This window comes from Sminthopsis crassicaudata, chromosome 4, assembly GCF_048593235.1.
Source record: "Sminthopsis crassicaudata isolate SCR6 chromosome 4, ASM4859323v1, whole genome shotgun sequence".
NCBI lineage: Eukaryota > Metazoa > Chordata > Mammalia > Dasyuromorphia > Dasyuridae > Sminthopsis > Sminthopsis crassicaudata.
The window spans coordinates 339,284,291-339,309,834 of NC_133620.1; the positions used below are offsets into that span (position 1 = coordinate 339,284,291).

General features: G+C 34.6%; 1 protein-coding gene across 13 annotated transcripts in view; it reads right to left on the bottom strand.

Moving 5' to 3' along the window:
- Positions 1-25,544, bottom strand: part of TANC2 (tetratricopeptide repeat, ankyrin repeat and coiled-coil containing 2) — a 567,085-nt gene that overhangs the window by 202,448 nt on the left and 339,093 nt on the right. For all 13 annotated transcript variants that reach the window (XM_074260887.1, XM_074260888.1, XM_074260884.1 and 10 more), the window contains 2 exons: positions 20,807-20,955; positions 14,356-14,542 (listed from right to left, as the gene is read on the bottom strand). In XM_074260887.1, coding sequence (XP_074116988.1) covers positions 14,356-14,542; positions 20,807-20,955 — 336 coding nt within the window. The remainder of the gene's footprint in view (positions 1-14,355; positions 14,543-20,806; positions 20,956-25,544) is intronic.

Below are 25,544 nucleotides of genomic sequence, written 5' to 3' on the forward strand. Positions count from 1 at the left end.
GTGTATGTCTTGTTGTTGTTTAGTTATTTTAATCATGTCCAACTCTTTGTGATTCCATTTGGGGTTTTCTTGGCAAGAGTTACTGAAGTGGTTTGACATTTCCTTCTCCAGCTTATTTTATAAATGAGGAATCTGAGGCAAATGGGTTAAGTGACTTGGCTAAGATCACACAGGTACTATAAGGCTCTATTTGAACATAAATTATCTTGTCTCCAGGCCAGATATTCTGTCCACTTGGCCACTTAATTGCTATATATATAGAAGATTCCAAATCTGATCAAGAAGGTTTTAAATTGAAAAACGTAAGAGTAAAAAAAAAAAAAAAAAAAACTTACATATAAGCAATAAGCCAGATACCGTAGGTATGTGTATATGCACACACATAAACACACAAACACATAGACACACACTCATATCCCTGACAACTGGTTGTCCAAAATCATTTAAAGACTTCTGATTAGACAAATCCATTTCTTTCTGTGATGATTCCAGTTTTGGACTACTCAAGTTGTTAAGCAGGTTTTCTTGATATAAAGGCTAAGTGGATTGGCCTTCTGGGGCCAAACAGAACATGTCTAATCCTTCTTCAACGTGAAATCCCTTGAAATATTTGAAGAAACCAGAGAAGAACCTAGCAGAGATCATCTGGGTGAGGACAAATAGAGAGATAAACAGTAAGGATATAGTGGCAAGAGTATATTCTAGACTTAGAGTAAAGAATTTGATTGATGAGCTCTAGAAAGACATGATGAAGCTGTCCCAGAGGTAAGACATACTTCATACTATCCAAAAATTTTATTGTAAATCATTCTCTACTAAAGATATAATACAATAGCTAAGAAATATTTCTGTCTCCTTCCTTTATATCCCTCCATCCCCAAGATGGTAAGCAATTTGATATAGGTTATACATGTAGAGTCATGTAAAATGCATTTTTATATTAGTCATGTTGTGAAAGAACAGAGAAACCCAAAACACCTCCCCCCCCACACAAATGGTATGCTTCAATCTGTATTCTGATTCTATATCATTCTTTTTCTACATATAAATAGCATTTTTCATCAGGAGTCCTTTGGAATTAACTATGCTGGATAAGTCATTCATAGTTGTTCAAGGTACAATGATGCTGTTACTATGTACAATGTTCTTGTCGCTCTGCTCAAGGTTATTCCTTTAGTGCATGTCTAAAGCATGTCTTTAGAAAAACATGACATACTAGAAGGAGAGTAACTAAGAACTAAGAATAGGAACTTGTGCCAAACAGATAAGCATCTGAAATGAAATTAAAGCATTTCTATCATTAATGTCAATAATGAAATAGAGTTTGATTTACCAAAATTCAATTTACACAAACTTTCAGGAATGCATCTGGTGATAAAGGCTCTTTATTTCTTCTTTTTTTCTGAACAAAGGGCAAACACTAATACTGTCTGTTGGTAGGCTTTTTTCTTCCAAATTATAAAAGGATAGGGAGAAAAATAGGTTATTCACTTATGATTTGACTACCCCAACTAGCACTGTAAGGTGCTATAAAGATGCTAGTAATCTGAAAAGTGAGTAACTTAGTGATGAAAGGGAACGACATAAACAATTTAATCAAGAAACTGATAAACATTTTAAGTGCTTATTCTGTGCTATGGTCCAAATAAAAAATAAAATCAGACCTTATTCTCAAGGAGTCTGGATTCTGATAGAAGAAATAACAAATATGTCTAGATTAAATATAACTAGATACATGAAGAAATAAATAACAAAAGCATTTATTATGTGCTTACTTTGTTAGTGATCTGTACTAAAAGCTGGGTATACAACTGGAAAAGCAAGATAGTCTGTGCTTTCAGGAAGCTTATATTCTAATAGGAGGAGGTAACATATATAAGAAGTTTAAGCTAGAAATCAGATGGAAAGGTTTTATGACCCTTAGACTACCGTGATAAGTAGAGAGAAACATCTTTAATGTAATTTTTACTGACAAAATATCCCCACTTATAAGGGGCTAAATCATCTCTTTAATGATAAGAATTTTCTCTTTCAAGTCTTCAATAGGTATGGCTGCCAAGGAGCTACAGGCTATAGAACTTGCAGAAATGAAGACAGACTGTACCTCCACAATGGTTGGTTCCTTGGTTGATAGCTGTAGGGGAGGGGCTGAAAGCAGGATCAATAGTCTGGCAGAGTGATGCTATATTTGTCTTTTGGGCTCAGACTTCTGGGGTGTCTCCATTGTAGTGTAAAGACAGGTAATGTTCAAAATGTAGTGGAAAGTTTAGCTTTATTGGTACATATCACCTCTTACCTCTCCCTCAGGGTGCCATACTGCGTCACCTAGCCTGGGAGAGGATATACCGAGCACAGTCCTAATATAAAATATAAAGTCAGGAAGTAGGCTAGAAGAATGGTAACCCCATCAATTCCCCCCAAAAATCCATTATGATGGCAGATATTGGTCAAGATAAAAAGCTCTAAGAGAATGACTTCAAAAAATGTACAGGCATTACCTCAAATAAAAATACAGTTTGGGCACAAATTCAACTGAAATTTATAGAAAAGATAATACAATTTTTTAAAAAGAGTTAAAAATTTTTATACATGAGGAATAAGACTGTTTGAGGAAAAATTGGAAAACAAAGTTATCAAAGAAAACAATGAAAAACTTACCCAGAAAAACTTGGAAAATGTATCTGTAATGAAATTAAGGACTTTCAAGCACTCCTGATGAAAAAGTCTATAACTATGGAGAAACTTTGAAGTAAACACAGGAGTGAAGAGAACCATAAAAGGATAAATATGAATGAACAATGATAATGGATTAAAAAAAAAGATAAACTGCTTACACTCAATTATGGGGCGATGATATAGATGTCCCTTGCAATCTCTGTCCCTATTAGAATTTGTAGAAGGATTCTAATTAAATAAGGCCTGAGAATAGTTATGTTATGCCCTAATCTTCTTAAGAAAAGAATTGGAAAAAAGGAGGAAGAGGAATGCATTGGGGAAGAAGGGAAAGGAAAGTTAGAGAAAATTATCTTAAATAATAATGTTTTTTATATATGTATATATATATAAATTATCTATGCAAATAAGGAGAGGTAATGGAGAGGGAGAGCAATGGTTGACATCTGAACTTTGCTCTCATCAGAACTAATGAAATGAAGGAATACACAGAGTTGGGTAGAGAAATACTCTTCATTCAATAGAAAAATGGGAGGGAAAGGAAAGAAGGAAGAGAAAGGGGGAAATAAGGGGAGAATAGATTAAGGGAGGAATTAGTTCTGCAAAATAAGTTCTTAGGATACACAAAAATATAAAATTAGCTCTTTTTGAGGTGGCAAAGAATGGGAATCTGAGGAGGTGCCTATAAATCACAGAATGAATAAATAAGCTATGGTATATAAATTTGATGGAATATTATTGTAATTAACACTCATCAGCATAATAATCAACCAGGATTCCAAATGACTAATGACACATGCTGCCCATCTCATGATAGATAAAAGATTCAGAATGCAGAATGAGACAAATATTTTATATGATAGGGTCAATATGGAAATTTGTTTTACTTGTATTCTCAATGGGTGAGTGGGAGGGTGATCTTGGTTGATTAAAACTTGGAAACACTGATCAATACAATGTTTAATCACAATTCCTGATGACTAATGATAAAATATGCTTTCCATCAACTAACAGAGGTGAAGGACTAAGGGCGAAGACTGAGACATAATTTTTTTAGACATAGCCAATTAGTAATTTTGTATGACTATATATGTGTATAATAGAGGCTATGGTTGGGTTTTTTATTATTATTATTTTTTGCAACCTCAAGATAGAGAAGAATAGGTAAATGGGAGAGGAAGAAAGCTTATTTTTTTTTGAAAATAAAATTTAATTTAAAAAAAAAAAGGAACTTTCCATGGGCCACTTAAAAAAACAAAAAAAGGTTATTATTATAGTCCAGGGAAAAAAGTGATGCGGACCTAAAGCAGAGGAAAAAATACTAGTTATCTCTTCTACTTTGTAAAGATTAGAGACACAGCATCCTCATGATCTGAAAAATCCATGTAAAATTTTTTGGCCCTCCCACTGTACCACAGAAGAAACATGAATTTTTTTTCTCTTTCTTTTATGAGATGTTTATAAATACCTTACTGGAAAATTTGGTCACAGGCTCTATGTCAGCAGCTTATCTTTGCATGTCAACTACTGCTTCCTCAAAACTTTTCAAAAATTCTTATTTAGTTTCTTATGCTGACTCATGACGGATTAAAACTGCAATGGAGAAGGTTGCAATGTGGAAGGGATACGAGATTCAGCAATTTCACTGGATGTTTTAGGTCAACATGAGAGGGAGAGATAAGCAGGGGAGCAGGGGGAATAATAGCAAGGCTGTGAACCTAGATGATTTGAAAGGATGGTGGTACCCTTGATAATAACAGGAACGTTCAATAGAGGTTTGGTTTTTTGAGGGAAAGAGAATGAGTTAGGTATTGGATCACTTTGAGATACTTAGAGAATATCTAGTTTGAAATAAGCTGTTGGATGTATGACTGATCTCAGGAGTGGGAGTAGGGCTGAATACACAGCTCTAGGAATCATCTATGTAAGTAAACAATTGAACCCATAAGAACTTATAAGAGCACCAAATGAGAAAATATACAGAGAAAGGAGAAGAGTGTTTAGAAAAGAGTTTCGATTACAATAATGTAAAGAAAGTACATAAAGGAAACTATCATCAGTAAAGCAAGAAAGATATGTAAAAAAGAAATTGATCATAAGCTCTTTGCAGGAAAATAAAGGGTTAAAATGTGGGTGTTATTACTCTGGTGAAAGTTCCCCCCCCCACCCCTGGAGAGCAGTCTTTTATTAGCTCTGAAAGATTATATGTATTATGTTACATATGAGTAACAACTCAGTCCCATAGTGGATTGACTCCTGCATCTAAGATGTTGGAGTCTACAGCAAGGAAAAGATTTGGTTCACTGGCCATTTCAAATTCAGAAATGGATTTGGTGGGATACATGCCTGGTAACAAATATTTTAAGTGTAAACCCATTCTCCCAAAGAATAATAGATGAGAAGTGTGTGATTTTCTTCATTGCCATGTTCCTCCATAGTTGGGGAAGGGAAGTAAAGTTTTGTAACTGTTTTTGCTGCTATTACACTGAAGTGAATACCTTTTTGCAAAAGCTAAGTGAAATTAAATAAAAATTGGGGCATTTATCAATGGTGGGTAACATTGGTTAGAGCACAGAATAAGCTCTCAAGCCAAAAGCATTAGAAGATCATCTCCCAATTCCTCAAAAGTATCCCAAGAACCCTAAAGGGAAAGTTGTAGCCTTATTCTGGGGAATCTCATGTATGTGAATGTGAAGTAAGACAGGACACCCAGAGTTTATGAGAGATATATGTTTTAAGGACAGTTATTAATCTGTTGATTGACCATTCCAAAAACAACTGGAAGATGACAATTAAAAGATGGATCCCTCCTTAGTATCAAGAAAATTTCATTGTTGCCCTAGCTCTCTGGCTTATTACTCCACCAAAGAAATCTATAGTTGTTACTTCAAATTTTTACCATAATTTCTCTATTTTATTCCACCCTTTTTGGTTGTTTCTTGGAGCACTGGACAAGAGAGAGAAAGTGTTACCAAAATACCGCTATATGAAAAATGGGTATTATCTCCATAGTAGGAATAAGAAATGCTTAGGAAGAGACTAAGGCACAAACTGTAATAAAAGCTTTGAAGAATATTTCCAGAGTTAAAGAAAATCACTGAAATCTATAAACCCTATCTCTAAAATGACCTTTACATGAGAAGTTTGGTAATGAGCAAAGTTTAACATAAGGGGCAGCTAGGTGGCGCAGTGGATAGAGCACCAGCCTTGAATTCAGGAGGACCAGAGTTCAAATCTGATCTCAGACACTTAACACTTCTTAGCTATGTGAACCTGAGCAAGTCACTTAACCCCAGCCTCAAAAAAAAAAAAAAAAAAAGCTTAACATAAAGCTAAATCTAAATGCCACCTTATGGATTTAGAAGAAAGAGCATCTTAATCTCCAACACAATAGGTAAGCAAAGAAAATGAGTCACCTTCTTCATAAGGATTTTTATTTTTTAATCTCAGGATCAATCATTTTGGGAGAAAATTCCATATTATGTGAATATAAAGAAAGCTTTGACTTTGTGTGTGGCTGTTCTTTAAAAAACGATTATCAAACCTACTGCTAATAAGTCACAAGGTTATGAAGAAAAATAGTGGCTGCAAAACAGTGTTGCTGTTGTTGTTTTTAAAAGAAAAAAAATGGTATTTGTGACAAGAAAATATAAAAAACAGACTTGGAAAAGAGATATATAAGCATTCATGGCTTATTTCACATAATGTATTGTTCTGGTTTCAAACCAATATAATAACTAATGCAATGAAAAAAATAAGATCACCAGATTGGGAAAAGAGCAATCCATATTTTCAATATATTGATTCAGAAGTCTAAAGTTATTAAAATGAACATAAATATAGCATTTTCATTAATCAGATAGTTGGAAATTATGTATAGTTTATAGTTCCTTGAAATTAAATGAAAATTCTTAAGTCAACAATACATATCCATAGTGAATTTTTCTTTTGGAGACTCCCAATATTAATAAAATCACAGATCTAGTCCAACTACAGTAGACAAAATATAAGAATACCACTAAACCAAGACTGTTATAGAACTGACACTGCTTACTAGAAAAGGTGAGAAAACTAACATCTCAGTTTTGTACTTTCACTGATGGAAACTTTTGTCATCTTGGTCATCAGGGAAATTGAACAAATAAATAAGCTACGGCTCTCCAACACCATTAAATTGGTCCTAGGCAGAACTGCTATTGCTTACCAAGAAAGATAAGATAATCAGTAATGAGAACCTTCCATAATCACCACCAAGTGCCAGACCTCTTACAATGGGTTTCCTTCTTAAGATCAGAGCCTTAGCCATTGGGTAGAGATGAGAAAATCAACTATTAATAAATAAGCTACAGCTATCCATTATCATGATTCATGCCAGGTAGAGTGGCTGTTCCTTCTTGGGAAGAATGAAAAAGAATCAGTAATACTTGGGTCTTCTACAACCAAAGACCATTGCAGTAAGACTTCTTATTGCTACAAAACAAAGGACCACAGTCTCAGAAACTATACCTTTCACTTCCAAGTCTCAAACTAGTACCAGGGCCTCAGGCTTCTTGCTGCCAGAATGCCATATATGAGCAGCATTTCAGACACCAGATAAAACACAGGTCAAGCACAGGAAATCATGTCACTGTGGATCACTCATCTCATGCTAGTTTAGAATAAGGTAAAGAAGGTGGGGCTAAATATGAGTTCATTTACTACCCCTGATGTGGTGCTCCCATCTCTCCTTTTCTTTGGTGTTTGAGAAGAGACTCATTGATGCTATTTTCCATTAGCACGAAGTCCTTGTGGATGTAGGCCTCAAATTATGTTTCCTCATTTTTACTAGAAAATTCTCCTCTTCCTCCTTTTTCATCTCTTTCTTCCTCTTCCTCCTCCTCCTCCTTTTCTTCTCCCTCCTTCTCTAAATTTTGTGATTCAGAGCTGCAAGTTGCCCAAGTAAACCTCCTTTCTTCTACTACAGCTTCCCTTTCCCTCATCTTCAGATATTTAATTACTATTCCTCTTAAATTCCTATTCTGTTCTATGATGTATTTCCATTTCACCCTCTGGAATCTCAATTCCATCATTAACAAACTTTCTTTCATCTTAAACCTCTTTTTCTAGCAGATGTCTGACTATTGTTTTTCTTTGTTTTCTTTTTTTAAATTTATATTTTAATTTAATTTAGAAAAACATTTTAACATTTTAAAATTTTCTTCCCAAAACCCCCTCTCCCTTTCTCCACAACCCCCTCCCTGAAATAGCAAGCAATTTGATATAGGTTATATATGTGAAGTCATGAAGAACTTATTTCTATATTAAATAAGTGGAAAAAAAAAACAGACCCTTCAATGCACATTATGACATCTTCTCAAATACTCTGGTCTCTCAGTCAATCAACTTCCTCCATTTCTTTGACCTCCATCTTTATTCCACTTCAGTCAAATCTTATCTCTTTTTTTTTTTTCAAAATATATAAATGGATAATTTTCAACATTCACTCTTACAAAATCTTGTGTTCTAAATTTTTTCTCTCCCTTCCCCCTCTTCCCTCCCTTAGATGGCAAGTAATCCAATATATGTTAAATATTTGTAATTCTTTTATACGCATTTCCACAAATATCATGCTGCACAATAAAAATCAGATCAAAAATGGAAAAAATGAGAAAGAAAACAAAATGCAAGCAAACAACAACAAAAAGAGTGAAAACTATTATGTTGTGTCCACACTCGGCTCCCACAGTCCTCTCTCTGGGTGCAGATGGCTCTCTTCATTACAAGACCATTGGAACAGGCCTGAATCATCTCATTGTTGAAGAGAGCCACATCCAACAGAATTGATCAATGTAAAATCTAGTTGTTGCTGTGTTTAATGATCTTCTGGTTCTTCTCATTTCACTTAGCATCAGATCATGTAACTTTCTCCAGGACTCTCTGAAATCATCCTGCTGATCATTTCTTATAGAACAATAATATTCTATAATATTCATATGCCATAACTTATTCAGCTATTCTCCAATTGATGGACATCCACTCAGTTTGCCATTACAAAAAGGACTGCCACAGACATTTTTGCACATAGTCATTTTTCCTCTTTTATGATCTCTTTGGGATCTAAGTTCAGTAGAAACACTGCTGGATCAAAGGGTATGCACAGTTTGATAGCCCTTTGAGTATAATTCCAAATTGATTTCTAGAGTGGTTGAATCAGTTCACAATTCCACCAACAATATATTAGTGTCCCAGTTTTTCCACATCCCCTTCAACATGTGTCATCTTTTTCTATCATCTTAGCCTGAGAGGTGTGTAGTGGTTCTTCACAGTTGTCTTAATTTGCATTTCTCTGATCAATAGTGAAGTCAACTCTTATCTTTTCATGACTTAATTATAACCATCCCTTCAAGATATTATCCTCTATCTCTTCTTTTTCACAATCAAACTACTCGTGGGAAAACAAAACTGTCCACTTTCCTTGTCTCTACTTCAGTTAGGACTCAAACTCACTAATTGACCAAAATTGTTCTCTTTATCATTACCAATATTTTTACAATTGCTAGGATCTGATGGCTTTTCTTTTCCAATTTTAGTTCTTGATCTCTCTGTGATATTAGACTCTGTTTCATATGCCAGTATGTACTTGATAAATGCTTTTTGTTTTGCCTTGATTTTCTCCATTTTCTTCTGACTACTCTCTATCTTGATTATTCTATCTTTTCCTGCATCATTGGTTATATTCTGCCCTTTCACCAAGGGTGTCCCTTGGGACTCTTCTGAATCCTCTTCTCTCTACCCTTTCTAACCTGGGGATTTTATCAGCTTGCATAAGTTCAATGATCATTTATTTCTATGCAGATATCTCCCAGATATAATATCTTATCCTAACCTCTCTCCTGAACTCCACCCATCATCTCTCCATCCAAGAGGATATTCTGTAGGCTTATAAAACTCAACATATACAAACCAAACTCACTCTTCCCCTCTAAATCCCTCTTCTCCTTGAAAATTCCTGTTTTAATTGAGGTCAAAATTATCCTTTTAATCAATTAGATTTATAAATTTAGCTCAGCCTTGAACCTCACCTCTTGCTCAGTTCCTACATCCAATCGGTTACTAATTCTTACTAATTCTACCTGTACAGCATCTACTATATCTGTTCTTCCCTCACCCCAACCCTTGTTTGACCATCAATCTAATCTTGACCCTCATTGAAATAGATGCCTAAATGGACTTCTGGCTTTCAGTCTCTCTATGTTAATGTATCCCCTACATAACTGTGAAAATAATCTTACAAAAGCACAAATCTGGCTGTTAACTCCCCTGATCAATGACCTTCAGAAGATCCTTACTCCTCTTGGATAAAATATACACTCTTTAATTTTGAATTTAAAGCCCTTCACAATCTGGATCTAGGCTACTTTTCCAGAATTACTTCACATTACATAATACCCTTTGTTTTAGCCAAACTGACACATTCTCTGTTTTACTCAGAATTTTGTTTTCTGTTCTGTACCTCTGAAAAGTCTTCTATATATCTGAAAAGTACTTCCTCCTCACCTCTAACCTCTTAGAGTTTCTAACTTCATTTAAAGTTCAGTTCATGTGCCATATCCTTTGAAAAATCTGATCCCCCAGTTGTTAGGATATTCTTCTTTTCAAATTATTGCAAATCTACTTATGTGTTTAGGCACTGAATTCTGCCAGCAGAATTTTTATATATGCATGTTATCTCCTCTATTAGAATGTAGGCTCCTTACAAGTCAGTTGGTTTCATTCTTTGTAATTGGAGCCTCAATCTGTAACACAGTAGCAGTACATTGGAGGCATATAATCAATACTTGTTGATTGATTGAGGGTAAAAGAGTGTTTCTTATTTTGTCTTTGAATCTCCAATACCTAACACAAGACATATACTTAATAAATGAATTTACTTTTTGAAAGACAGAGATAGTTAAAAATAGCCATCAAGACAACCAACTTTAAACATATTTAAAAACAGACTTATTACCTTAACGTAAACAAGGTAATAACATATATTCCTGATTTTTTTATTTGAGCTTGTTCTTTGTGTAGTTATGATACTAAATAACAAGTGTAGTAATTCTTCCCAGAGTTCCTTAATGTTTTGCACAACAGAGCTTCTAGCAACAGGTAATGTTTTTATACTTTTTGGCTAGAAAACAGAATATTTTGTATTAACTCTGCCCTACTTCCACCCTCATACTCCACAAAGAACACCAGTCACACTTCGATGCTCTCTGCCAGCACAGACATGTAGGGAGAAGCCTAAACCAGCAGGTTTCTTCACAAGTAGACCAAGGATATTTGTTTATAAATTCTTTTATAAAGACTTATATGCACAATTATGATAATGGAAATTGAAAACTCTGGTGATGAAAATGTTTTATAATTTTTCTCACTTGGAATAACTATTAATTGTTGAGGCTGAGAGGTCCCCTATTCCTTTTACTATCTCTACAATTAACACTAGAAGCTGTTGTTTTGAGAATGTCCCTAACAGCACTGAGCAATGAATAAATAAAAATAAAGCAAATTCAACTCTGAATTTTTTTTCTCATTGTAGATTACACAGTCTACAAGCTGACTTCTTATTTTCTCCTGCCTTCTCTCCCTTTCACATAGCTTTCTTTGTTTCTCTTAGATAATCTTACAAAACTGTTGGCTTTTTCTATCCCTTTCACTGTCCCAAACAAACATAAGAATTATAAAGCTAGGAAGTGGAAAGGGAGAGCAGCAACTGGTGGTGAAGCGGAGAGAGTAGTAGGCTTGGAGTTTTCCCGAGTTCAAATCTGGTCTCAGACATTTAGCAGATGTGTGACGCTGGGCAAGTCATTTAACATTATTTGCCTAAGTTTCCTCATCTGTAAAATGAGCTGGAGAAGGAAATGGCAAACCACTCTAGCATCTTTGCCAGAAAAACCCCAAATGGAGTTATTAAGACTGAGATGCAACTGAAAAACTATTGAACAACAACAAACTGGAAAGGAGTTTATCTTGAATGTTGTTCTTATTCTAGTGTTCTTTAAAGGATGTATTAAATGGAACATAGTTCCTTGAAATTAGTCTAGTTTTCATTTTGTCTTCAAAACCCAAGCACCTAGCATAAATATATAATGAATATAAATGATACTTATATATTGAACTGAACTGAATTAAAAGTGACTTGTACCTAAATACAGGAGAAGATAAGAGATGAAAATGCTAGAGAGGCTACTATTTACTCAGCTTCTCCTCTGTATATTAAAAATACATGTGGGTATTTAGTGAAATAAGATTATTTCCCTAACCAATCCACTTTTACCCAACAAGATAAAGATAAAGAACCCAAGAGGAGCCATTTGGAGGATAGACCCCCCTCCCTAAAAAAAAACCCACAAAAAACCCACGCATTCATATTTACCAGTTTTTTCCTTCCTCAAATTCTTAAGGCTGAATTACTTCCTATATTCATGTCTCTGCATGTTATTTGATCTGTACCTTGGGACTCAAAAGCTACTATGGCATATAGGAAAACTGGAGAAAGTTATATGCTAGTTCACGTAATGTGTTAGCTAATGTGTCTCTCAATTAGGACAATATAAAATTGACTACAAAACATTGTCTATACATGAATTTTAAAAATTGTCCCTTGATACAATTATGCATCATAGTGACACCTAAAAGTGTCCCCTCTATCTCTAGTGAACCAGAACAGAGATGGGTGAAAAGATTATTTTTAAAAATCTACCCTTGTAAAAAAAAAAAATAAAATCTGAAGGCTGACAAAATAACTAAAAATGTTATCTGGTTACATTACATTACAATTATATTACATTGCAATTCTCTTTCCAAACTGTTTCTTTATAAATACTGTTATTGTTTAGTTGTTTAGTCCTGACTCTATATGTCCCCATGGATGTTGTTCTTGGGGTTTTCTTGGCAGAGATATTGTTTGTTTTTTGCATTTCCTATGTGTCCCTATTTTACAGATGAAGAATTGAGACAAACTTGCCTGTGGTAGTATAGCCTACCTAGTAAATGCCTGAGGCTACATTTGAACTCATCAGATCTTCTAACTCCAGGTTTGGTTCTCTATCCATTGTACCACCCAGATGCTCCTTTTATAAGTATAGATGTGAATAATGCAGATAAATATAGAAGCAAGACTCTAAAAGCAAGGATTCTTTACCAAGGAGATATAAACTTTAAAACATTTTTAATAATGCATTTAAATTGATTTGATTTCCTTTTAATCCTATGTATTTTATTTTATGCATCTAAAAACATTATTCTGATAAAGGCTATCAGTTTCACCAAACTGCCAAAAAAGTTAAGAAATTCTGCTTTAAAAAAAAATAAAAGAGGTTATTAGAACCCAGAGTTGGTTATAATTAAATATAAATATAAAATATAAATATAAAATTCAAGAGTGTACACAGGAAACACACTACATTAACTCTTAATAGCCCCGTCTTTCAAAGTATTCTTTTTTTTTTTTTTTTTTTTTTGTTCCCAGCTTCAAATTGCTAATATTAGAGCTAATACATGGAAGATGCTTCAAAGTCCCAGGAGGAAATTTTAACCTTATGTAAGGAATCTGAAAATTCACATAAGAAAGCTGAAACTGACAAATTTCAAATCTTGGGGACTTTCCAAGTTCTATATACCAATTGAAGAATTTAAAGGTTCTCATTTTTCATCTATTGATATATATCATGAAACTCTGGCACCAAGTAAAATTGTCCCTTAGAAATGGATGAGGATACTATCTTCTCTCTTTTTCCTCACTCAAAAAAACCTACAATAAGGCAGTATTAACTTAAAGTTTCTTAAAACTAAAGAGTACTTTCACATTCTAATAGAAGGTTTTTAACTTTGGGCTAACCATCTGAAGCTACTGGGATATCTGGGTGGTGCAGCAGATAGAATGCTAAGCCTGGAGTCAGGAAAACTCATCTTGTGGTACTGAAATACAGCCTTGGACACTTCCTATTATTTGACACTGGATAAGTCACTTCACCCTATTTTTAGTTTCCTCATTTGTAACATGAGCTGGACAAGGAAATGGCAAACCTATTTAGTATCTTTGTCCAAAAAGCTCCAAATAGGGTCACAGAGTCAAATACAACTGAAAAATGACTGAACTTAAGCTACTATTGCCAATTACAAAAACCAAATGAAGCTATGAAGTTGTTTTCAGAATATATAAAAAAGGCTGATCTTCAGAACAAATAAAATGTTCTGACAACAAAACAGGCTAGGTAACTTACTTTCTTTTGGCAAATCTCTCTACCAGTGAGGACTGATTTTTTTTTACTAAATAACCTCAGCAGGTGGGAGTGAAAAATTAGCCAGCTGCCTGAACGGAATGTTTAAAATGATTTACAAAATTTTTCCTCATATAGTAATTTTATGGAAGTGGGAAGACTTGGAGAAAGATACTAATCACCTTATTTTTTCTCTCAAAGTTTCATTAAAGCTCATGACAAACACATCCCTAATTCTCACTTTACCCTTTACTATGGCAATAAGACACTTAGTCAAAGATAGGAAAAGATGTATTTTTTCCTCTGGATATAGATGCATTTAAAAAAAAAATTCAAAGCGAATATCAAATATCTTTTCAAATCAAAAGGTCATGGAGTTTCGTTAAAAGAAAGGAAATAAATAAACCCAAAATTATTAGTACAAATCAGGACTCACCAATGATACCACTATCTCTGCTTTCAAGTGTGGAAGTTGGACTGGTGACAGCCCCATAGTTGCAATCCTTTGCAGTTGCATTGGTATTGACTGGTGGGAGGGTGGAGCAAGGGCTGCTGGCTGGTGGAGAGGCAGTGCTGCTAGTCAAGGTAGAACAAGGACTTATTCGTTGAGTGACTGCTGAGGTCTGAAAAATAGAAAGGAAGAATACATTACTAGCAACGATCAGCAGTTGTAGAAATAACTATCAATATAAAATTGCAAGGTAGAACACCTTTTAGAAACAGTAAAAAAGATCAGAAGAAAGAGAAATATACAACAATGTACAACTTCTCTGCCTTAGACAAATGCAGAGCTAGTCAGAGCTTGGCTAGTTTGTATTTCTTTTCACCTCCGGGCATGTAAGCTTCCAACTCTAGCATTCAACATGAAATTCAGTGAATTTAAAACAAGCAGAGACTGTGGGAGAAAAACAGGCACAGCAAGCTAAATTCTCTCTGGAAAGTTAAGTCAGTGCATCTAGTATCTGGTACTGATCGAAACCCATCTATAACTTGGTGGATGTTTTTAAGAGTTGCCTGAGGGCTAGAGATTAAGTTACTGTCCACCACCACAAAGAATTATTTGAACCCACATCCTCCTGCAACAAAGTATAGAATTCCCCAAGTCGTATCATCTTCCAGTAAATCTAATGTTCTTTTTTTCAATTACCATCAAGTTAGGATAAAGTCAGTGTCATCCTTAAGAACAAAGGCTGCAATTTATTATTCTACTCCGGCAAAGGCTAGAGAAAAGTCAATGACTAGGTAATTGCATAATCTCACCTTCATTGCAATGTTAATGGCATGGCTCAAATGGAATTGTGTGATCTCACCAATTTGGGTGTTCCCTAGAGGTGGGGAAGAGGGAGGGAATGGGGACTTGATTCCCTGCCCCACCCCCTCAACTTCTCTTCAGGTGATAGTCATGTGAACTCACAGATGAAGGTTTGATGCATCAATAAGATGTTAACATCTGCTTTCCTATTACAAGCTATATTTTCTGATTGATTTAGAAAGTAACAAGGTCACTGGACAGGAATTAAAAAAAAAAAGACCTCTAAAAAAAATAAAACAAACTAATCTTGGAAGAGAAGTTTGAGGTTCAAGAGTTGGGCAGTTCAGATAAGTCTGTGGAAAAGCTGGGTGGGAGGGGTGAGTGGGAAATACTGGAGGAAGGGATTTCAAATCTCATTTCCCCCCCCCCCCCCCACCCCCATGGACCTTATCAGCAGAGCCACTTGTCCAGAAGGACACATCCTATTCAGTTGGGACAATGGCACAAAGGTGCCATTTTTTTTGTGCCAAAACTTTGTATGTCTACAAAGGTACAGATGAGAACTTATATCTACTTATCTTGTAGGATTTTTATTGATATCATCCTTAAGTTCATCAGAAAGGGCCCACTTAATATGTTCTAAGTCTTCCTCACTTTCTCTTGATATCTTGAGGATATTAAGGAGGCACATGGATTATCTACCTGTCCAGTTCTCATACATTTTCCTGATAACATTCTTAAACTTCTTTTCAAAAGGCCTTTATTATGTTGCAGTTCGCTCACAGCCAGCATCTGTTGCTCTACTACTTTCCAGATCATCTCTATTATATCACAGTGTGACTGAGGTAAGGAAGTCCTTTTATTTACAAAACATATGTATGGATAATTTTGCTACACTAATCCTTACAAAGCCAGAGGGCTTTTTTTTGTAATAGAGATTCCAAATTATCCCCCCTTTCTCCCCACTCCCTTTCCCCTAGATGGCAGGTAGTCCAATATATGTTAAAATATATGTTAAATCCAATATATGTATACATATTTATATGTTTATCTTGCTACACAAGAAAAATCAGATCAAGAAGGAAGAAAAAAAACTGAGAAAGAAAACAAAATGCAAGCAAAGAAAAACAGAGTGAGAATGTTATGTTGTGTTCCACATTCTGTTCCTACAGTCCTCTCTCTGAGTGTAGATGGCTCTCATCATCATTGAGCAAGGGGAACTGGTTTGAATCATCTCTCATTGTTGAAGAGAGCCACGTCCATTGGAATTGATCATCGTATAGTCTTGTTGCCATATAAAATAATCTCCTGGTTCTGCCCATTTCACTTAGTATCAGTTCATTTAAGTCTCTCCAGGCCTCTCTGAAATCATTCTTCTGGTCATTTCTTACAGAATATTCATAACATTTATAAGACATAATTTATTCAGCCATTCTCCAATTGATGGACATCCACTCAGTTTCCAGTTTCTTGCCACTACAAAAAGGGCTGCCCTTTCCCTCCTTTAAGATCTCTTTGGGATATAATTCCGGTAGAAACATTGCTGGGTCAAAGGGTATACATAATTTGATAACTTCAAGATCTTAATATTGTAGTTGCAAGTTGAATCTCTCATTTTAATAAAACAACTGCCTAATATTCTTTATTGGAATGCCATTATATTTAATAAACAGTAGTCAAGCATTTTTTTTAAAGTATGTATTTTATAAGCTCTTAAGAGCAAGCTAATTTCAAGCAAGCAAACAAATTCTTGAACTAGATAGCTTTTGAGGTCTTTTTAAACTGTGATTCTGTGATCTGTAACTGATACCTTGGGATTCAGCAATTTGAATAATTTTCTTTAATCTTTTTAATATTTAAGAAAAATAACTACTTAACAATTCTTAACAGATGTTGTAAGTTTCTTTCTTGTTAGCAATTTCTTGAGTGCAGGCTCTTTCCTCAAATCCCTATATTAGAATGCTTTTAACTTTTGTTGCAGAAGGGTAGTTTCTTTAGTAGAAGTTGAGTGAATTTTCATGGACTTTAATCCAAGTTCTTTTTTTTTTTCACTAGAGGTATCTGATTACTCATGAATATAAGTAGGGGTTTCAATCAGTTACATTTTGTAAAATTATGTTTGTCTAAAGGAAAAGAATGATAATAAACAACTTTGTTCATATTTACATAGTTATTTCTATATTGATCTCTTATCAAAGAGATATAATTTGGATGAGGAGAGTGCCTTTAAAAAGTTATTAGGGGCAGCTAGGTGGCACAGTGGATAGAGCACCAGCCTTGAATTCATGAGGACGGGAGTTTGAATCTGGTCTCAGACACTTAACACTTCCTAGCTGTGTGACCCTGGGCAAGTCACTTAACCCTGGCCTCAAAAAAAAAAAAATATTAACATTTTTAGATGTTATTATTATTATTATTATTTTTTTTTTTTGGTCCATTTGTTAAGGAAAAGATTTCCCATTACATTAGTACTAGAGTGGTTGGAGCAACTAGGTGATGTGGTGGAACAAGAATATTGGGTCTGAAGTCAGAAAGAATCATCTTCCTGAATTCAAATCTGGTCTCTCAGTTGTGTGCCTCTGGACAAGTAATTAACCCTGTTTCTGTCAATTTTTGCATCTATAAAAAGAGTTAAAGAAGAAAATGGCAAACCACTCCAGTATTTTTTCCAAGAAAACCCCAAATGGGATCACAAAGAATCAGAAAAGATTGAAACAACTGAACAATAATAACATGATGGAATGATTTCTGCCTGAATCAATAGACACTCTAGAGGGCTATACATTGTTAGCATACACTAATTACAGAAAGTGTTCATCCTACTTCTATCATTAAGTACTTCCAACATAATATTATAGCAGGTAGGAACTTGAATATTTTAAGAGCATATGAATGGATTAATGAAAAAGTAAAAGTACTATGTGCCAAAATACACATAAACAAAGTCTGAAAGAAGTAGGATCTATGTCCATCAAACGAAGCTTCTGACACCCTAGTGAGACAAATAAATCACAAAGTCTAAGAAAAGAAACATTAATTTTGATTTCAGAGTGCCTTGTATCTGAGTTCAGAACAGTGATTTACACTAATGGTAAACTCCAGACCTCTGCTAAAATTAAAAATGCTACTGCGAAATTGGCTATTCTTTAGTATTTCTTCAAATCCGCAAATTGAAATCTTTCAATGATTATACAACCTCTGTTAGGCAAAGGAAAAACAGACTCTTGGATCTGATCAAATTCTTCTGCTAAGTATTGAGTCATTTTCTGATATCTTTAGATTTGGAGGAAATAAAATTAAATAGCCATTTGATCTTTCTTGCAAAAAATATTCTAACTTTTTTTTTTTTCTTAAAGCAATGACTCTCATTGGGGCAGCTAGGTAGCACAGTAGATAGAGTACTAGTCTTGTAATCTGGAGGACTGAGTTCAAATATGGCCTGAGACACTAGCTACATGACCCTGGGCAAATCAGTTAACCTTGATTGTTGCTCCAGATTAGAACATCCGTTTCCCAACCCCGCCCCCCCCCCCAAAAAAAAGAAGGAAAAAAAAAGAAATGACTCCTATTGTCTTCTGATGGTGCTTCATACTGTCTATATCCTGTGGAGGGAGTATAATGCATTGTAGACTTAGAGTCAAAAGATGTATTATTCAAGTCCTCCCTCGGACACCTACCAGCCTCACTAAAACTTGGATGGAAATCATTTTACTGACTGATCCTCTGTTTTCTCATTTTAAAAATTAGAATAAAATAGTTAATAAATAGTAGTTACCAAAGAATTATTATAAGCTGCTACTATTATACTAAAGACTATTTCTTCTACAATGTTTTAAAAGGACTTTTCTTCTGCCTCTTTTCTCTTTAGTTCAATAAGAAAGAATTTAATTAACATTATTTCATTTTGAGTCAAATCTAATTCCAAGGTATATTCTAATTTAAATGCATTTGCATTTCACATCATTATTGTTAATAAAATTAATTTTTTTTCTTAGAATATTAAAATACATTAAGTCATTTGACAATGAGAAGTGTAAATACCTCCAGGCTAGCTCCCCTAAAGTAGCAAGCAAGCAGGGGGGTCCTGGGGCTAGCTGGGTATAGAGTTAGCCTCAGCCTCAATCACAGTCTGGGAAGTGAGTCCCAGAAGGTTGAAGGAACCTTTATTGATAAGGAACTATGCAGAAATCTGTAACATCTGGGGCCTAATGCAGGTGAGTGGTCTAGTGTGCAGATTAAGGGAGAGGAAGAAAAAAGATGAGGGGAGAAGATGTGGGAGGAATCCCACATGGCTGGGAGGAGGTTAAGTAATAGCAATGCAAGGTAAGGAGTAGAATTAATATAAGAGTAATGGGATAGGAAATAAAGGATATATACAAACACAATAACAATGATCAGAATTTTTAGGCAAAAAAAAAAAATAACAGTGGTACTAAACTGACTGATCTCAAAGTCAAATTTGAAAACGATTCAATCAAGAGAAAAATCTACATTATATGTTAGCTAAATTATATATGTATATATATATATATATGTATGGTATGTGTATGCACAGTGTGTGTATGTATCTATCTATCCATATGCATTCCTAAATATATATCTGTGTTTAACTACAGCTTTCTTGGGGGAGGTAAAGAGAAGAAAAGGGGAAAAAAAGAATAAAGTAAAAAGTGCACAGAAAAGAACCAAAAAAAACCTAGAAGGAAGCAAAGAAAAAAATGGACAGTTATGAATACAATTTCTTCTGTTACTATATATACTTTCTGGAAATGAAAATTTATTGTTACATATTTTGAATCCTCCCTGATCTTCTGCTGGGCAAAAAATGATTTTTTTTTGGCTTTATTTTATTTTGTTTTTTTGTTTTTTTATTTTTTTTCTTATTTTGGATAAAAGTTTTAAATAAAAAATTAAAACATATACATACAAAAAGAACTCCAGCCATGATTAATATATAATTTTAAAATATTCAATAATCCTATTATCATTTATTGCTGGTCAAAATGGCAAAACAAAATTAAAGTTAGAAAAATTTCATTATTGACTCCTGTTAATAATTAAGAATGTACATTTAAAAAACCTAAGGAAAATATGTACTTTTCTATTACCCTTAATCATCATCAAAAAAATTTTTTTTGGGGGGGCAGAGCAACTTTTAAATGAAACACTTCACTAGAATGCATTTGACTTATAAACTGAAACTATTTTAGAATTGAAGGCTATAGCTGAAAGAAACCTTTGATCTCTTCATTTTATAGTTGAAGGAACCAAAATCCAAAACCTGAGATATATCCAAAGTCATAAAAGAGGTTAGTTTAAGGCTTATTTGCCCCCTATTATCTGCACTACCTTGAATGCAGCAAAAAAAGTCAGTTTAGAAGCTAAGTCCTTTTGAAGTTAGAACAGGAAGGCTGTGACATAAACACTACTTAAACAAAATACAAAATTAAAAGATTTTTCCAATAGCTGTCAAAATGTAATACATATAAAAATTAAATTATACAAGAGAAATTAATCTCCACAGGCCTCAAAGGCCCTTTCCCTCCCCAGTTTGGCAGTTTGATAACAGGCTACAAAAAGCAAAAAGAAAAGGCAGACCTCCTCTCATTCCTCACGCTGAAACAAAGTATCTTACCTGATTTTCATCTTGCACCTCCATGCTGTACTGGGCCCCTGGTGGCACTTCTGTGACTTTCTCTCCAAGGAGGAAGCCCAGGCGAGTCATGAGTGTATTTGCTGCCTCATCTACTGATGGAGGGGGCCCAAGTTCTTGCTCCACATCACCTAGAGTAAAAAGAATATGGTAAACAAACAAGCTTCTCATAATGGAATGAGTACAAATCTACTTTTTTACTATGTTATTTCAGTAACTTGCCTCCTGATTTCATTTATCATAGATCTCTGTCTAGAACAGATTTCAGAATGTAACAATATCTAACTCTAATTTGTTCATATTCTTGAATTATCTACTTTAAACCTTGATAAATTTAGGTTGAAGATTGTTATTAAAACAACCTGAAAGAAAAAAGAACTCTTTAGAAAGTTACATCATAATATAGACCCAGTCTTAAGTTCTGTCAGTACTGCATGTATCACAGCATTTCACAGTTAGAAGGGAGTCCAATTAGTTTAATATATACCAAGACAAGATACATCATATCTGAAAATGGTTATTCAGGCTTTGCTTAAAGACTTCCAATGTGGAGAGGGAGAAGATTCACAGCCTTTCCACTTTTGGACAGCTCTCATTGTTTAATGTTTTACTGACAACAATCTAAATCTACCTTTTTTGCAATGTCCATCCAATATTACTCATTTTCCCATAATGGTGAAATAAAATATGGTTAAACTTTCTTTCACATGTTAGTCCTTGATCAATTAAAGACATTTATCATAACTACCCCAAATCTTCTCTTCTCTCTAGACTAAATTATCTATAATTTCTTCAAGTTCCCTTCTCTAACTAGCCTTTGTATAGTCTCTAGGTTGTCAAGTTGTACCTTAAAACATTGTGCCCGAAGCTGAATTCAATAATTCAAATGGGGTCTCTTACAGAAGCAAAGTTAAACAAGGGTATTATCTTCTCATTTCCAGAATTAATAATTTTGAAATAACAGTCAAAGATCCTATTTACTTTTTTGGGGTGGGGGTAGGAGTGGACATGTCATATCATGAATTCATATTGAGCTTATAGTCTATTAAAACCCTTCCTCCCCATCTTATAATTGTGAAATTTGTCATAGGAAATCAAGCATAAGATTTTTGTTACTCCTATTGAATTTCATTTTATTAGATTCAGACAAATATTCTAGCCCATTGAGAACTTCTTGGATTCTAACTCTGAGATCATTCATGTATTTGCTGTCTCTTCTAGCTTTGTACAACCTACAAATGTGATAAGCAAACTACCTATATCTTTACTTAAGTTATAGATAAAAATGTTAACCACAATAACAACAGCAACAACACAGTCACACACAGGTCCCTAAGTCACTACACTAGAGACCTTTCCAAATTCATATGGAAGCATTAATATTTTCTTCTTATGTCTAATCATTTGACCTGTTCCAAATCCATCTAAATTCTATTATCATTAGCCTACTTCTATCCATCTCTTACATTACAAGATGATAATCATTAAGTGTTAAATGTTAAGTATTTATGTTTATAGCATTTCCTTGATCTAATAGCTTAACCTGTCAAAAAAAAAAAAAAAAAAAAGAGGGAGGGGAGAGTTTACTGCCATGACCTATTCTTTTTTTTTAAATGATTCATTATTAATTTAATTTTATACATCAATAAAACCAGTAAATTTTGCTTTGCAATTTTTTTTATTTTATTTAGAATTTTTTTCCCCACAGTATATATGCATGAGTAATTTTAAAAAATAATATTATCCCTTGTATTCATTTTTCCAAATTATCCCCCCCCTCTCTCCAGTCCCTCCCCCCGATGATAGGCAATCCCATACATTTTACATGTGTTACAATATAACCTAGATACAATATATGTGTGTAAATACCATTTTCTTGTTGCACATTAAGTATTAGATTAGAAGTAACCTGGATAAATAGACAGTAGTGCTAACAATTTTACATTCACTTCCCAGTGTTCCTTCTCTGGGTGTAGTTATTTCTGTCCATCATTGATCAACTGGAAGTGAGTTGGATCTTCTTTATTTTGAAGACATCCACTTCCATCAGAATACCTCTTCATACAGCATTGAAGTGTACAGTGATCTTCTGGTTCTATTCATTTCACTCAGCATCAGTTGATGTAAGTCTCTCCAAGCCTCTCTGTATTCCTCCTGCTGGTCATTTCTTACAGAGCAATAATATTCCATAATCTTCATATACCATAATTTACCCAACCATTCTCCAAATGATGGGCATCCATTCAACTTCCAGTTTCTAGCTACAACAAAAAGAGCTGCCACAAACATTTTGGCACATACAGGTCCCTTTCTGCTCTTTAGTATTTAGTACAGCAGCAATGCTGGATCAAAGGATATGCACAGTTCGATAACTTTTTGGGCATAGTTCCAAATTGCTCTCCAGAATGGCTGGATTCTTTCACAACTCCACCAACAATGTATCAGTGTCCCAGTTTTCCCACATCCCCTCCAACATTCATCATTATTTGTTCCTGTCATCTTAGCCAATCTGACAGGTGTGTAGTGGTATCTCAGAGTTGTCTTAATTTGCATTTCTCTGATCAGTAGTGATTTGGAACACTCTTTCATATGAGTGGATATAGTTTCAATTTCATCATCTGAGAATTGTCTGTTCATATCCTTTTACCATTTATCAATTGGAGAATGGTTTGATTTCTTATAAATTAGGGTCAGTTCTCTATATATTTTGGAAATGAGACCTTTGTCAGAACCTTTAACTTTAAAAATATTTTCCCAATTTGTTTGCATTAGTATTGTTTGTACAGAAACTTTTTAGTTTGATGTAATCAAAATCTTCTATTTTGTGATCAATAATGATCTCTAGTTCTCCTCTGGTGCCATGACCTATTCTTAAAGACATATTGGTTCTTTGAAAATGACCACTTCTTTAACATATTGTTTGCTAGCTACCTTCTTACTAATAATATATTCTAGAAACTTACTAAGACTTGAATTCAAACTTCCTAGTTAATAGTTTTCAATATGGATTCTCTTTTCTTTCTTTTAACTCACGTTCTTGGGAGGTAGGGTGACTAGAGACTATCTTACCACCTTCTTACTTCTATTCCCTACTAATTACTTCCCTACTAATTATCCTTTTTAGTCTCAAGGTCATTTATTCTCATCAACAGAGAAAAGCAAAACGAGAATTAATTAAGAGTAGGATGACACAGAGATGACTGTGTCTAATGTCTTTGACATGATTAGAAGGGATGGTGGCTCTAGGGGTCCAGCAATGGGGATGGCAGAGAAGCTTAAAAACTTAGAAGACCATCTGGAGAAGGATTACTGTAAGGAACTAGGGAAAAGTTGTACTACAGGAAAGTAAATTCCAAATCCTGTACTAAAGGGCCTAAGTAGGAATAGGTGTCAATTGGAAGCTCTGTTGGTCACTACACAGCCAAGAGTCACAGATCTAGGACTGACTAAAAAGAAGTCCTGTGCCTTGGTAGGGATGGCTTTTCAGAGTGAGGAATGGTCACTCTAGGTTCTGTACTTATAAAGAAGCAAGCAGCAACTGTGTAGCTCTGATTCCCAGGAGCTGAGTGGGAGATGTGGGAGATCATGATTTAGCATTTGCATAGCTTCTACTAAGTTCCTTTCACAGTGCTAACTAAACACTTTACAAATATTATCTCATATTATTCTCATAGCAAATTATCAGATCAAGCTCCTAATTCAGTCTGAAGCCCACAGGGAAATAACCATGTCAGGAACCACAGATATGAGGAGGAGCCTGAAATTCTGTTATTCTGAAACAGCAGAAATTTCCAGCTAGACAATAGTGGCTTGGTCCTTCAGTAGTCTACTGAATTCCAAATAGGGTAAGCCCACAGATATAATATTCAATATACTAAATCTAATAACCCAATATACAAATTGTTCAATAACCCAAACCAAGTTCAGAAATTTGCAGAGCTTAGAACAGGATGGTAGTAATCTGATGTTGTCCCAGATGAATCATTTTGGGAGCGCTGAAAGCTCACAGATCCCCAAGCTGAGCTGTTCCTGAGAGCTCAGAAAAACTTAACACTCAGTATTCCAAGAAACCAGCCACAAGACTAGTCCAGACCTTCCCTCCAAAAGGGCATAGAGTCCAGAATCTTAACATAAGATTCAAAGTCAGAAAGAAGTCTGGAAGAACGGGTAAACAAAAAAAAAGACTCCTACCATAAAAGGGTGACCTTGATGCTTGCTATACAAACTCCAAAACATCTATAAGTAAGGCCTAAATAAAAGGAAAAGAAAACAAAAACAAAAGAAACACAACTTGGGCACAAGTTCAACTAGAATTCCTGGAAAAGATGGAAGAAAGGGGGCAGCTAGGTGGCAAAGTGGATAGAGCACCAGCCCTGAATTCAGGAGGATCCGAGTTCAAATCTGGTCTCAGACACTTAACACTTCCTAGCTGTGTGACCCTGTGTGTGTCACTTAACCCTAGCCTCAAGGGGGAAAAAAAAAAAAAAAAGAAAAGATGGAAAAAAGAGTTAAAAAATTTTGAACAACCAAATTATATCTTTGGAGTAAAAAAAAAGTAAGGGAGTGGGGAAATCAATGAAAAAAGGGCAAAGAAAGAAAAGGAAAGGAAATAAAACATCTGGGAATAAAAACTACAAAATCTTGCCCAACTAACTCTCTGAAAATTAGAAAGGACCAAAGCAAAGATAATGATTGTATAATGAAGTTACAAGAAGTATTA